A 16,453-nucleotide genomic window follows, 5' to 3' on the forward strand; every position below is an offset into this window, starting at 1 on the left:
ACATAAATATTTTTTACAAGTACAAGGCGGGCACTAAGGGATCCAATATAGCATGCAGCACGTACACACCGATGCCACATTGGATATACACTGCATACCTATGATTAGAGCACCCCAGGTGCCCACCTGAAACTGGTGTAAAGTTCATTGATGCTGCACATATATCAATATTGCTGGCAGTAGTTTGGCATAACATCCTAAGCATAAACCTCTGACTCATCACATCCAATACAATTAGAGTTCTGTAAATCTTCATGAAGAAGTATTTTACAAATATTTTTCTTTACAAGCACAGGCCTAAATCATGCCAGAAAGGAACACTGCGTCATCTGTGCTTGCAATAAGACAAATAATCCACAACCTTCCCCGTACTGAAAATGATTTAGCCAGACACACTTTTTCATTATAATCGAGCCCTTTTAAAAATGTTTTTGGTACCTTATATCGAAACAAGGTTGATTTTTCTCAACTTGTTTATGTTTCTGCTTGAGAATAAGTTTATTGGTTAGTATAAGGTGCTATTTTTATCTTTGCTTCAGAGACCAAATGCTTTGATTTATTGGCTGCAAGATTAAACATCTTTGCAGAGGATAAAATGTGCAATAATGAATCCACAGTGCCCCCTAGGTGTGACACTGCAACATTACAGCTCCTTCTATTATATGATGCAGCGTTGTCCTTCTTCCATGTACAAAATCAGTGGAAATCGTCCCTCTCTTCTCCCCGTTCCGGTGAATAAATTGCAAAAAATCAAATTGTAGGCAACACACAATTCCAAGGTTTAGCTTAACTGGCATTGATTGCTTCAGGCATACTAATCTTGATGTGGCAGTCCCAAACAGATATTGGGCCCCTTATTTGCCTGAGCAAAGGACCTAACACATGTTTCAGATGTGGGCCCTAGGCCTAGACACCTATTTTTGCCTGTACCGCTATCAGGGCATACGCATCTCTAATTAGAAGTCTGCACATGCTAGCTGCCTCTCATATTCGGGTCTTAGCCTGAACAATGGGTGCTCCCTGGGTGAATTTATAAACCATTGAGTTTGTAGCAATTTCTATTTCATTCTTCCAAATCAAGGTTTATAAATTTCTCATGGTTTAATTCAGGTCAATGTAAAGACTAGCAAAACTGAGCTAACCTTCTATGATTAGAGATCTATATGTACTATATTGGACTATACCCTATGGGGCTAATCTTACCTTGATTTGCCAATTGCAACCAGAGCAGCAGATGCCTTAAGTATCAGCATGCTGCGGTTATTGCCTGTTATACCTTGTGGTTCCCAGGAGTTTATAATAAATACCCCTGTAGACTCAAATGCTGGAGCTTTATCGAGTGCATTTCCCACAGATGTGGCTGGTGGACTGATACATTGCTACAACTTCCAATGGAGGAACAATTGACTGCTGCTCTGCTTGAAAATTCTTACCTGAAACCCCATATGACCGTCAGAAATAGGAACAGGAATAGGCCATTCAGCTAGGGTCATGGCTGATCCAACATTCCTCACGCCCACGGTGGCACAGTGGTTAGCACTACTGCCTCACAGTGCCAGGGACCTGGGTTCAATTCCCAGCTTGGGTCACTATCTGTGTGGAGTTTGCACATGTTTGCGTGGGTTTCCTCTGGGTGCTCCGGTTTCCTTCCCACAGTCTGAAAGATGTGCTGGTTAGATGCATTGGCTGTGCTAAATTCTCCCTCAGTGTACCTGAACAGGTGCCAGAGTGTGGTGACTAGGGGGATTTTCACAGTAACTTCATTGCAGTGTTAATGTAAGCCTGCTTGTGATTAATAAGTAAACTTTACTTTTTACTTTGTTGCCCTTTCCCTGTAACCCTTGATTCCCTTCCTGGCCTCTATGACAAGGAGTTCCAATTGACTCACATCTCTCTGAGAGAGGAAATTCTCCCTCATCTCGGCACGGTGGCACAGTGGTCAGCACTGCTGCCTCACAGCGCCAGGGACAGGGATTCGATTCCGGCCTTAAGTGACTGCCCATGTGGATTTTGCTCGTTCTCCCTGTGTCTGTGTGGCTTTTGTCTGGGTGCTCCAGTTTCCTCCCACAGTCCAAACATGTGCAGGTTAGGTGGATTGGTCATGCTAAGATTTGCCCCTTGGTGTGCCAAGGTGTGTGGTTGGGGGGGATTAGTGGGGTAAATTCGTGGCGTTATGGGGATAGGGTCTGGGTAAGATGCTCTGCTGTAGAGTCGCTCTGGCCCCAAGGGCCAAATGGTCTCCTGCTCTGTAGGAATTCAATAAATCTCAGCCTTAAATTGGTGCTCCAATATTCTGAGATGATGCCCTTTGATCCTAGACTCTCCCATGAGGGGAAACATCTCCTCAGCTATTACACTGTCAACTCCCATGTTTCAATGTGATCACCTATTCTTCCAAATTCCGATGAGTAGAATTCCAATCCCTCCATACCAGGGATCATCTGAGTGAACCTTCTCTGAAGTGCCTCAGTTAAATAATATATTTCCTTAAATAAGGGGACCAAAACTGCTCACAGTACTCTAAATGTGGTCTCACCAGTACCTTGTACAGTTGCTGCAAGACTTCCCTACTCTTAAACTCCAACCCCATTGAAATAAGGACCAACACTCCATTAGCCTTCTTGCTTACCTGCTGCACTTGCTGATCCTATCTGTCCAACCTTCAGGCCTTGCATTGAAGGCTGTAGAGTCAAAGGTAATTAAAAAAAGCTCCTTTTTTACAGCACTGGCTGCTGTAAACCAGGTTAGTTTAAAAGTCCAGCCAGGGTTGACAAGGTAAGTGGGTAGGATTTGGGGGGACGGCTGGGAGTCAGCTCAAGTTTCGGGAGGTGGGGGATTCAGACCTTAGGGGGTGGGAGTTTGGGTTGGGTCTGGCCTTGGGGGATGGGGTGGGGTTGGACTTTGGGAGGATTGGGTCATTGTGTTAGGTCAGGTCGAGGCTTGTTGGAGTAGATGGCACCCATGGAGGCAGAGTCCTTTGGAGGGGCATGCTGGGGAATCCCATGGGGGCGAGGCGGGAGTAGACAGCAGGTGCTTTTAATTCTTCCAATGTTTTCTGGATAACTATGGATGTAATGAATTGGAACCATCCAAAGTTAGTGATTTAAATCACAATTTTCAGATGGTTCCAGTGCAAGGCAATTACCCATTGGGAGGTTTGCACTTCCAAGGCAATCACTGTGCATCTGTACCTGGGAACATAGAGTCATAGAATCTTACAGTGCAGAAGGAGACCATTTGGCCCATCGGGTCTGCACTGATCACAATCCCACCCAGGCCCTATCCCCATAACCCCGTACATTTACCCTAGCGAGTCCCTTTGACACTGAGCATCAATTTAGCATGGCAAATCCACCTAACCCACAAATCTGGGATGAAACCGCAGCACCCGGAGGAAACCCATGCAGACACGTGCAAACTCCACACAGACAGTGACCCAAGCTGGGAATTGAACCTGGCTCCCTGACGCTGAGAGGCAGCAGTGCTAACCACTGTGCTACCATGCCTCCCCAGTAGCAGGAGTTGGAGGTGGTGGAGGGAGGGTTGGGGGCTGGGGGGAGAGGGATGTTTTCATAGAGTATCTTTAGGATACTGCTAAATAACTGCCCTAGAGATCAGAGGTTACACTGCATTGTTGTTTGGCTCCCTGACTGTAATGCAATGGCGAATGATGTGGCATTCTGGATATCAATGAATAGATTTGCATAACTGTAAGAGTTCCTAACTCTTTTCAAATAATATTACACCCCACTCCCACACCTCCTCCTGCTTATTGCCATTTTACTCAGAGGCTTTTACAAGGGAAGCTAGGCTCCTGTTCTGGTCAGGTGGATGTGTCGTTGAGTTATGCGAACAAAACTCCCTAGCTAGATTTATATCGGATGGTAAGTAACTCAGCCATTGATCCCTAAAAGAAAGCATTACAAAATGGCTCAAAAATATCTCATTTTATTTTCTGTGGGACCAGCCTGGAGTGCCCCTCTAGTCTGGATCCAGTGGAAACATTTAGGCTATTGATGTCCATCCAATGTCTACCTGGGAATTGCCACTCTAAAAAAAAGCTAAAGATGAGAAAGGGAAGGTCTCATTTTTATCAATTTCCCATCCTCCCAGAACTGAAGAGTTTCAGTAAGGCAACTGTTTGATTAAAATGAGACCTTTCCTCTCTCATCTTTAACTTTTTCTTAGATTCTTTCTTATTATTTTTATCATACCTGCCACCCCCACCATTCTCACATCAGTCCTCACATGGGGTCCGCTGTTTATTAAATGTCTAATACAATCCTGAGTTTAATAGTCTATGATAATATCCTCTTGCTTTATGCTCCTGAATGATTTTAAACTATTGTCTTTCTTGCTTCCATTTGTTTAATATTTTAAAGCCCTGTATGTATGATTTTACATCACTAAAATATAGATTTTTAAAATCATCTGCTCGATTATTAAATCTGTCTAAACTCTTTTCTTATATAATTTGGGTTTCCTTTCAATACTTTATAATCTTCAGATTTAGGTAAATTATTTCTACATCAACGTCTTCTATGAATATTGAGAGAAGCACTGATTTCACTGTACCTATTCTACAACCTCATAGCCATAAATAATTGTTTACTCTCCATCACTCAATTTGTATCTAATCAGTAATTTTCCTCCTCTAATTCCAGGAGCTGTCATGTCTCAATAGTTGTAAGAGCTCATAACGTGGTCTTGGCACAATAGGGTCAGGACTGAAGCCTTCAGGCACACTGTGAACGTCTGTGCTCCACAGAAATAACCAACAGCGTGCTGTTGTGTGAGGCAAACTCATTTATATTTTAAGGAGAGAACCTTGGCTCATAGCACGCGACACATTAGGAGTCCACAAGGGGTCAAAGTTGGTGTGATACCACAAGCAGCGACCCTTCAAGGCTTTGCTGAAGAAACAACTTGCAAGCAGATAACCGAAACAAACATCTCCATTTAAAGGAGCAGCTTTAGGGGCAGTAAAAAGCCAGGTCTTTTGCGGAACAATCATAGCTCGGTGTTGTGTAGCCAGGGATGCATAATCAATGTATCCTGTATTCATCCATTCCACCACTACCACCCTTGAAATTCTGTAAATGGCCTCTCCAATTAAAGGCCATTTACAGAATTTCAAGGGTGGTAGTGGTGGAATGGATGAATACAGGATACATTGATTATGCATCCCTGGCTACACCGCACCTAGCTATGACTGCAACACTACATTCTGCACTCTCTCATTTCCTTTTCTATGAACGGTATGCTTTGTATAGCGCGCAAGAAATAATACTTTTCACTGTATGTTAATACATGTGACAATAATAAATCAAATCAAATCAAATCAAAAGATGGCGCCGGAGCGTGGTGACTTCTTGCAAGCTGTGCCCAGCACACCCTCTAATTCTATCTTTCACTCTTGTTCTATGCCTTTTAAAACTCTATTCTAACCCTTTAAAACTCTGTAATAATGATTTAATTCAATCTCTTACCGATTTGGCGAATGGACCTACCTTATATTAAGTTGATCTTTCTCTACACCCTAGCTATGACTGTAACACTGCATTCTGCACCCTCTCCTTTCCTTCTCTATGAACGGTATGCTTTGTCTGTATAGTGCGCAAGGAACAATACTTTTCACTGCATTCTAATACATGTGACAATAATAAATCAAATCAAATCAAAGCAGTGTAGAATAATGAGTTCATAGTTAAGGTAATGAGATAATGATGTTTATCGTGACATAACAGTGACATCGGCAATCATGTGCAAGAGACTAAGAAGACAGATGTAAGAGAGAGAAGCCTAGAATATTCTATAGTGTAAAGGAGTTTTTGAAGAAACGACCACAATTGGACTTTAGACTCCTGAGAACTCCACATAGCAATGGGAATTATTTTGAAATTATAGGAAATCCATTAAATCTTCAACAATTTAAGAAAACCCTGAATTCAAACTCAGTATCATTGATGCTGGACCAAGGTGAATAACTTCACATTTCCCTACATTATACTCGATCTGCCATTATGTTACCAACTCACTTAGCCTGTCCATATCTTTATATTTTGCTGGAGAAATTACCCTATTTTCTTTTTGGGAGATGTTGGCCGGGATTCTGCGAAAAAATATCTAAGTGTCCAACGGGCGGGAAAACGGGAGTATTTCCTGCCCGTTTTTTAGACGTACTTACCAGAGCAAATCTCTGAGCATTGCAAAGCGCCGCAACATGATTCATTCTGGTAGGTAGGGGGCGGGGCCTGTTCCCACCTGAGAGAGAGGCCAGCAGCACAGTGCTGAGTGGGCCACTGGGCATGTGCCGATCGTAGTCATGATGTGGAGAAGCCGGCGTTGGACTGGGGTAAACACAATAAGAAGTCTCACAACACCAGGTTAAAGTCCAACAGGTTTATTTGGTAGCAATCTGTCAGAGCGAAGATGATTGGCGCATGCGCAGTGGCCCCCCCTGCTCCATCGCTGGCCTCCCGATGGCTAGCCTCTGATCGATGGCCTGCCCCGCAACCCTCCTGATCGCTGGCCTTCCGACCCCCCCGCACCACTCCATCCGCCAATTGTTGGCCTCCTGGACCCCACCAGGCCAGCACCTGTTTTGACCCCCGCCCCCCAGCCTAACCCCCACCTGCCCCACCCCCATGCCCCAGGCAGCCCTGACACCCCTCTCATCTCGATGGCCAGTCCCAATCACCTCCTGCCTCCCTTTCCCATCAATCCTGATTGCAGAGTGGCAGCAGGCCCCACTCCCAACCAACCGATTGCCCAAATAGACCCTGCCCCACAATAGGCCCTGTCCTTGGCACTGCCCAGTGCCCGGTGGACCGTACCAGTTTGCCCCTTGGGCAGTGCCAGGGTGCCAGACAGGCACTGCCAGGCTGGCATTGCCCAAGGGGCACCCCCCCAATCCCTGACCCCCCTGGTGGCCTCAATGGCCTCTGTTCCCTCCAGTGGGGTCAGGGTGCCTGTTCCCCATTAGTGGGGAGCAGTCATAAATGCCGCTGGAGGCAACCGCTCCCGGCGGGGGATGGGGGGGGGGGGGTGAGGTGGGAGACACTAGTGGGCCCAGAGAATACCATCCAGGCCCACTAATCAGCTCCATGCCGACTTCTGCGAACCTTGCTACAGGCCCCCCACTGGTGTCTCCCGGCCTGCTGCACTGCTCGAGCAACACAGCGGGCTGGGAGAATCCCAGCCATAGTTGTGGCGACTTTTCTGAAATAAACATTGTACAAGGAGATGGGCAAAAACCACCTCTCACAAGCAGCCAGGATAATAAATGGCAGCCTTGCCTGTAACAACTGCATCCTGACAAGCAATAAAAACGTGCAAAGAACAATACAAATGAAAAGTTCAACATTGATTTTTTAAAATGCGATCATAACCATGTCTCCTATCTGAGGCTGGGACAATGATTGGTAGGAAACCATCTCCAACCCAGAACCATTAGTGTATGCAAAATATATTTTATCCATCTGAGCTCAACTGATATCCTTCCTTCATAACAGTGCATATCAAATACATCGTTTTGCTTATTCATTCAAGGGATGTGGGCTTCACTGGCTAGGCCAGCATTTATTGCCCATCCCTAATTGCCCTTGAGAAGGTTGTGGTGAGCTGCCTGCTTGAACCCCACTGTAGTCCATGCAGGAACATCCCCACGATGTTTGGGAGGGAGTTCCAGGATTTTGATGCAGCGACAGTGAAGGAACGGCAATAAAGTTCCAAGTTGGGATGGTAAGTGAATTGTCGGGAACTTTCAGGTGGTGCCATTCCCACGTATCTGCTGCCTGTGCCCTTCTAGATGATAGCAGTTGTGGTTTAGAAAGGTGCTGCCTATGGAGCCTTGGTGCGTTTCAGCAGTGCATCTTGTAGATGGTACACACTGCTGCAACTGTGCATCGATGGTGGAAGGAGTGAATGTTTGTGGATGGTATGCCAGTCAAATGGGCTATTTTGTCCTGAGTATTGTTGGAGCTGCATTAATCCAGGCATGTAGAGAATATTTCATCACACTGCTGACTTGTACCTCGTTCATAGCGAGAGAATTTGAGTATAGGGATAGAGATGTTTTGCTGCAATTTTATAAGGCATTGGTGAGGCCACATCTGGAATATTGTGTGCAGTTTTGGTGTCCTTATCTGAGGATGAATGTCCTTGCTATAGAGGGAGTACAGCAAAGGTTTACCACGCTGATTCTTGGGATGGCACGTCTGTCATATGAGGAGAGACTAAATCGATTAGGGTTGTATTCATTGGAGTTTAGAAGAGTGAGAGGGGATCTCAAAGAAACTTATAAAATTCTAACAGGGTTAGACAGGGTAGATTCAGAAAGAATGTTCCCGATGGTGAGGGAGTCCAGAACGAGTGATTATGGTTTGAGGATAAGGGGAAAACCTTTTAGAACTGAAGTAAGGAGAAATTCCTTCACCCAGAGGGTGGTGAATGAATGGAATTTACTACCACAGAAAGTAGTTGAGGCCAAAACGTTGTGTGATTTCAAGAAGAAATTAGATGTAGCTCTTGGGGCTAAAGGGATCAAGGATATGGGGGGGAAGGGGGGGGATCAGGATATTGAATTCAATGATCAGCCATGATCAAAATGAATGCTGGAGCAGGCTCGAAGGGCCGAATGGCCTACTCCTGCTTCTATTTTCAATGTTTCTATGTAGATTGTGGACAGGCTTTGGGGAGTCAGGAGGTGAGTCACTCGCTGCAGGACTCCTAGCCTCTGATCTGTTCTTGTAGCCACAGCATTTACATGGCTGGGCCAGTTAAGTTTCTGGTCAATGGTAACCCCCAGATTGTTGATAGTGGGGGATTCAACAATAGTGATGCTGTTGAATGTCAAGGGGCCAGATAGCATGGGAACCCATCCATAGCAAGCATAAATATTAAGCATGAACTATCTTTAGCCTTTTTTGTTGTAAATTAAACTGCTCAGAATAATCTTTAGAGAGATAGTGGAACTTTGAAAAAAATACTTTGGTAAGAAACAGGAAATATGACCTTAGATGATATGTGAGAGCTTACAAACTCACTTCCGTCCCAGCTTTAGAAGAAAGATAAATGTTCTGTTTACTCACTCTAACATCCAATTCTTTTGTGTGTTTTTTTCCACTTGTTGCTCAGACTTGAGACTTCATTGGACCGTCAAGTCAAATAAAGAAATACCATGCACAGTGAGGTAAGAGATTAAATTTAACATGGATGGGACCTGTGAATTTACTTAAATTCTTTAAATAGTTTAGGAATAGGACATTGGTGAAGTGAAATTTGTGTAGCTAAACGAAAATCGTTTGGGGATTAACTTGTAATCAGAAGTTTCATTTACTGAATCTCAACATCAAATATAGGAGCAGGTGTAAACCTGGCCCTTCAGCGAATTTAGAATCAACATTTCTTATGTTTTCAGGAAGATGTCTTTCCTCTGATTTTCTCAACTTCTCTCCTGTCCTCTCTTAGAGGTGATCTCTCAGGCTGGGTATGTTACCATAGGGAGCAGAAGTCCTCCGGAGCCATGTCCAAGTAACTATTCTTCATGCGTAAGCTCAGAGTGTGGCATTAGACTAACCATCTTTATTTCTGACCTTTTTCTCCATTAAAAATTGGGAGTAAAATTCTTTAAAGTTCAGGCAAAGACATGAGTCCTGCAAGTAGTATATAAACAGTGGTGCTTCCCGTTCACCAATGTGGGGCTTCTGGAAGATAAATATTGCCAAAATGTGCATATCTGTTCAAGGTACCTAGAATCCACCACAAAAAAAATGTTTATTTATTATTCACAAGTAAGGCTTACATTAACACTGCAATGAAGTTACTGTGAAATTCCGCTGATCACCACAATTCGGCGCCTGTTCGGGCCAATGCACCTAACCAACACATCTGTCAGACTCCGGAATTTCAAGTCTTCTTATAGTTGTTCACTTTTCCTTACAATAGTTTTTACCCCGCAACAACTTTCTTGCCGACAATTTTAATAATCTGAAACTATAAATGACAGTTCTTTTTTTTGACAGCTGCCAACAATATTAAGAGTGTGGTATTTGCATCATTTGTTATCCATTTCTTAATATTAAAAAAATCATACAATTTGAATTTGAAGTTTAAGCGCTATGTATTCAATCATGCATGAGAAGAACTAATCCAGCAGATGGACACAGGAAAAAAGAAATGTCCTAATATGGCAGTAGTAACACAAATGAGAGGAATTTACCCTCCATAAATGTAACAGGCGTTTCTAGAGAATCTGCAGTGAGAAAGCTGAAGACTTAATTTAAAGGTAAGTTGCTTCAAATGTGCTTTCAACGCTCGGCACTTTCAGCGTTCCTCTCACATTGGACTTGGCAGAGAAGAAGTAACAAGAGCAGTAAAGAGCTGCCCGTAATGTGGCATATGTGGGACACCTCCCAGTATTGTGAATTCACCAAGACAATGAGAGTTCCACACCAGGCATGGCTACTTGCCTGCTTGCCAATGTCAGGAGTGGCATGCGTAAGAGGGTTGTAGTTTAGAAGTTGATGCGTTTGTTCCACTTTCTTCATGAATAACTCCACACAACATGGCAATGTCCATTTGAAACTGGCAGTATTTGCTGTACAGATGTATCAAGGAAATTGTGGATGCAATATCCAGCCACTGATCAATCTGAAAGGGTGACCCAATTCCTACTGGTTTTCCCAGAGTCAAGAGGGACTACACCCACATTGCCATTTATTTATTGAACTGCTCACATGCAACATGTATGGATTTTTTGGTGGCTCGGAAAGAGGAACTGTCTGCTCAGTTATGTATTCCCTTGCCCTGTGTTCTTGCAGTAGTGTCTAACAGGACTAGACAGGGTAGATGCATGGAGAATTTTCCCAATGGTAGGGGTGTCCAGAACCAGGGGTCACAATCTGAAGAGACAGGGTAGATGGTTTAGGACACAGATGAGGAGAAATTTATTCACCCAGAGAGTGGTCAGCCTATGGGTATCGCTATCATAGAAAATAGTTGAGGCCAAACATAAATTCTAAGTGCCGAACAAGCATGAAAACGGGAAAGTTTCAGATCCGTTTTTTCAGCGAGGCTAGAAATGAAATCTTATGGCACTTAGTGCACACAATCTGATTCCTGCCAGTAGGGGGAGAGGGCAGGCCTAAGCTCACTGAAAAGCCAGTTTCTCACACAAAAGGGTGCTATCATGCTTGCACAGATTTCTCTGTTCTGTGATCACAATCTTATAGCCAATTAAGATGCTGTCTTCATGTTTACAGCCCAATCAATGATAGCAAGCAGTTACAAATTTGCTAGAATTTGATTAAACTAGACCTTACCCTTGGAGACAAGAGTAAAGGAACAGTATAACAGTATTTACAAACTAAGATAAGAGGTGCACAGTGGTTAGCACTGCTACCTCACAGCGCCCAGGGATCCAGGTTCGATTCCAGCCCTGGGTGACAGTCTGTGTGGAGTTTGCACGTTCTCCCCGCATCTGCGTGGGTTTCCTCCGGGTGCTCCTGTTTTCTTTCACACTCCAAAGATGTGCAGGTTAGGTTGATTGGCCATGCTAAAATTGCCCCTTAGTGTCAGGGGGATTAGCAGGTTAAATACGTGGAGTTATGGGGATAGGACCTGGGTGGGATTGTTGTTGGTGCAGGCTTGATAGGCCGAATGGGGCCTCCTTCTGCACTGTCGAGATTTTACATCCCAGTATGGGAGCCAGCGTCTTCAGGTTTAGAGGAGAAGCGAGAAAAATTGAGAAAAAAAATGAATGTTGCTTAAGTTATTTTTGATATCTTTTCATTTGCTTTTTCATAACTATTAATTTTACCACAGCACAAGATGTTGATCTCTGGTGGGTTAGCATTACTTTTCTTGCTCAATGTGCCAATTGTCAAGTCGTGCCCCTCATCCTGCCAACACACAGAACTCGGTGGCCAGGATCTCAAAGTTGACTGCAGCTTCAGGCATCTGAAGGAAGTTCCTGCTGTCCCTGAAAACACTGTTGAACTCTACCTCCAGAACAACCATTTAACCACAGTCGCTCCGGGCACGTTCGACAAGCTTCAGAACCTGAGGAAGATCGATCTCTCTGGCAACCCGTGGAACTGTGATTGCCGCATTACATATCTCAAACACTGGCTAGAAGACCAACAACTCAAACCTAATCCACCAGTTTGTTGTGCATCTCCTGCTTTAATTAATGGTAAGAGGTTGTTGAACCTAACAGGGAATGAGTACGCTGTCTGTCCCGGACGTGAATCAATCCAGTGTAAACCATTTCTTTACAGAGACATTTGGCTGGTTGTTGCATTTTTGCTTGTTCTCATTTTGTTGCTGTGCACAGTTTGCATGGCAAAGCACTTGAACTTCTGGATTTTTATGACAGGTTCTTACTTTCTGCCAGAAAGTCACAGAAGCAGATTGAAAAGCCAATAGAAAAATCTTGGAGAAAATAGATTTGACTAACATTCCCACTAGCGCTGGCCCTCAAATTCTCTGTAAACCAGGCTTGCTACAGAAAGGCTCCCCTACACCCAGGAGTTTCAGCACCAGCCTGCCGACAATTAAATGGTTGGAGTGTTCTTGCAATAATGGCAGGGGTCATTCTGAAATCGATGGAAAACAAGTCTGGAGGGTTGTAAAGTGGGCAGCCAAGTTGCTGTCGCTTGTATTACACTATTGCACAATTACCCTCCAATATATTTTTAGATTTTCTAACCCTCCTTTTTAAGTTTCTGCCTGGCAGCCTGGCTAACACATAATTAATTGGCACCATATTAATTGCTTTTGCTGATCCAACAAATCCAGATCTCTGTTACTCTGAAACGACATGCTCAAGCCCTCAGGTTCTGTGTTCACAGCCTTCGTTAAACAAACTACTTTCTGCTTCAAAATCAAGCCACGCACGATTTGAATGACCCAAATTGTAATCTTCCTCAATCATCATTTTCTGCCGCATTAAAATTAATCTTTTTTGCATTTAAAAGTGCCCTCCCGAATCGGTGTGGCCCAGTACACCTTCACACTCACTTTAACGGGCAAGGCTCTCTGGATTCCCCTCAGCCTTTTCTCGGATGCGGGAGGCAACGCACCTTTCACTGTCGACGGGATCCTCTGTTCCCGGCGCTGTCAATGGGAATTCTCATTGAAACCATCCCATGCTGCTGGGAAACCCATGGCAGGGAGTGCTCCACCAGCAGGGGCAGAGAATCCCGCCGGCGTGAACGGCCAGGGAATTCAGGCCATGATCTGTTTTGTAACTTGAAGTAGGTTGCCTATATGCCTTTGTCTGTCCAGGGAATGGTATGTGGCAGAGTTGGACTGAATCGAAGGAGAATGATGGGGGTGAAGCAAATAGTCAAAGCATTATTCCCCCCATTTACAAAAATGATGATAAATTTCTCCTCTCAAATGTCAGGATTTGAAAAACAGTAAACATATTTCCCTGTTAAAATAACCTTGCTGCGCTTTTCATGTTGATAGAAAAACACAATTATATTGCAACTGTTAAGAAATAAATGCTTTAAAGTACTCATTTCCCTGAATGCCTTTTATTTGTAAGCAAAAGGACGCATTGAATTGTTTCTTGCTCTGTTAACTTTTAATTCGCACATTTTATTTGAGCATTAAAATGATGGCTCATGTTGTCACTTGGGAAGAGATTGCTTTGTAATGATACAGTAAATCTGTTCATTAAATTTATTGCAGTCAGTGAGGTGGAAGTTTGTTATAGCCTTTTTTCAGGCACATAACTGATGATGAGGTTTCAGCACTGCATGTACCCAGACCAAGAATCATAGAGCCATACAGTCATTACAGCACAGAAGGAGTCCATTCAGTCCATCATGTCCAAGCCAGCTCTCTGTAGAGCAATTCAGTCAGTACCATTCCCCTCTTGTATTGTCAAAGTCCGACAAATTTATTTTCCTCAAGTGCCCATCCAATTTCCTTTTGAAACCATCGATCTTCTATACTTCTACCATCCTCGAAGACAGTGAGTGTCAGATCATTACCACTTTAAAGTTTAAAGTTTATTTATTAGTGTCACAAGTAGGCTTACATGAACACTGCAATGAAGTTACTGTGAAAATCCCCTGGTCGCCACACTCCAGTGCCTGTTTGGGTACACTGAGGGAGAATTTAGCATGGCCAACATTGGGAGATGCCAGCGTCACTAGTAAACCTTCCTGAGAGGACATTGGTTCCAGTCCTGTCGAGGTGCAACCAGCCATTTAGAATAGAAGCTTCCTGAACTGGCCTCAATACCCCAAGAATCTGAACCCCTCCAACCTGCACTATGCCTCAAGCCACCTTTGATCTTTCTATTTCTACTAGGGCTGGCACACAGCTCTGGGAGAATCCAGCGATGACCAATCTCGAGGTCCTGCTTTTTAACTTCCTCCCTGCTGCTGAAAGTTTGACCGTAGGACCTCAATACCGCCCCTCTGTATGTCATTGACACTGATGTATACGACAGATTCTGGTTCACTCACGTTCCCCTGCAGAGTATTCTACAGCCTCTCTATGATGTCCTTTATCCTGGCACCAGCAAGGCAGCACACCATGCGGCATTCATATTATCACTTACAGAGGTTTCTCACTGTCCTCCTACCTCTGGAACCTCTTTTTACAACTGCATTTCCACTCTTTGCTGTTCATAGAATCCCTGCAGTGCAAAAGGAGTAAGAGTTTAACAACACCAGGTTAAAGTCCAACAGGTTTATTTGGTAGCAAATGCCATTAGCTTTCGGAGCGCTGCTTCTTCGTCAGATGGAGTGGAAATCTGCTCTCAAACAGGGCACAGAGACACAAAATCAAGTTACAGAATAGTGATTAGAATGCGAATCTCTACAGCCAACCAGGTCATTCGCATTCTAATCAGTATTCTGTAACTTGATTTTGTGTCTCTGTGCCCTTTTTGAGAGCAGATTTCCACTCCATCTGATGAAGGAGCAGCGCTCTGAAAGCTAATGGCATTTGCTACCAAATAAACCTGTTGGACTTTAACCTGGTGTTGTGAGACTTCTTACTGTGTTCACCCCAGTCCAACGCCGGCATCTCCACATCGTGCAAAAGGAGGCCATTTGGCGCATTGAGTCTGCACCAACCACAATACCACCCAGGCCCTATCCCTGTAACCCCACATATTTAGCCTGCTAATCCCCCTGACATTAAAGGGCAATTTAGCATGGCCAATCAACCTAACCCGCACATATTTGGAGTTCCCTTCTGTGCAGTCTCTTGCCATGATCTGGGTTTCACTCCTTTAAAGTGCCATCACTCCCACCAATCCCCAATGTTGAGTATCAGTTTGAGGGTGGCACCCAAAAACCCCTAGCCCTTCCTGCCTCTTCCTGCTCTTCCAGGTGGCCATCCCAGCTACTATTCTGAAATCTTCCTGCCTGTGCGATGATCATTACCTGGAACATTCAATCCAGGAAACTCTTATCCCCCCTGCTACTCCGCAGTAACTCCAGCTGCCCCTAAAACCCGGAAACCCTGAGTTCAAGCTCAAGTGGCTGGAGACACTCCCCCATGTGATCGCCAAAGCCACAATGAAGTAGCTTGAAGTTCCCACATGGTGCAGGAATTACAAGCAACAGGTACCAGCTCTCAATCCATGATCTAAAGATCTCCTCCCTCTTAGAATCTAGTCTGTACCTTGTTTAAACCATTAATTTTAATTAATGCCTCTAGACCACCTCTGTGCTAATACTCTTATTATTAATTCATTTTCTGTTATACGTTACCGCGATTGAAAATTTTGGCTTCCTGGATCCAATTTAAACAAATGCCCTCGCTTAGAGAGAGAGAAAAAGAGAAATGCTAATTGCTTATGTGCTTTCCTGTGTTTTATTTTTCCTTTTCTAACAAGGTAGGTGCATTCTGAACACCCTGGCTCTTTATCACCCCACTGATCTCGCTCAACTCCAGCTGCTGCCCTTTACACCGTGCCACCATTCACACTCAACTCTTGCTTTCACTGCTGCTCTTGAACCTGCTCTGCTGCCACTCTCTGTACCCAGCTGGTCTCGCTTGATTCTCACTCTTGTTGCTGGTCTCGGCCTGGCACTGTTCCCGTCCTTTATCAAAAGAGGCAAGGCTTGTCAGCAACCAGGCCTCAGACTCCACTGGAGTAATGGAGATTAGTTTCTGACTCCTGTCACACATCTCGAGGCAGTCACAAATATCCACTCTCTCCATCACTGACGCTCAGTAGCAGCAGTGTGTACCATCTACAAGGGGTTCTGCAGAAATTCTCCAAAGATCCTTAGACAGCACCTTCCAAACCCATGATTACTTCCATCTAGAAGGACAAGGGCAACTGAGACATGGGAACATCACCACCTGCAAGTTCCCCTCCAAGCCACTCACCATCCTGACTTGGAAATATATCGCCGTTCCTTCGCAGTCGCTGGGTTAAAATTCTGAAATTCCCTCCCTAACGGCATTGTGGGTC

At 44.3% G+C, this 16,453-nt stretch overlaps 1 protein-coding gene across 1 annotated transcript; it reads left to right on the forward strand.

Moving 5' to 3' along the window:
• Positions 1-9,082: 9,082 nt before the first annotated feature.
• gp9 (glycoprotein IX platelet) lies at positions 9,083-13,703 on the forward strand. The gene is made up of 2 exons (XM_078209714.1): positions 9,083-9,193; positions 11,827-13,703. The coding sequence occupies exons 1-2, from the start codon at positions 9,182-9,184 to the stop codon at positions 12,427-12,429; spliced, it is 615 nt and encodes a 204-aa protein (XP_078065840.1). The 5' UTR covers positions 9,083-9,181; the 3' UTR covers positions 12,430-13,703.
• Positions 13,704-16,453: the final 2,750 nt, after the last annotated feature.

This window comes from Mustelus asterias, chromosome 3 (assembly GCF_964213995.1).
Source record: "Mustelus asterias chromosome 3, sMusAst1.hap1.1, whole genome shotgun sequence".
In the NCBI taxonomy this organism is placed as follows: Eukaryota; Metazoa; Chordata; class Chondrichthyes; order Carcharhiniformes; family Triakidae; genus Mustelus; species Mustelus asterias.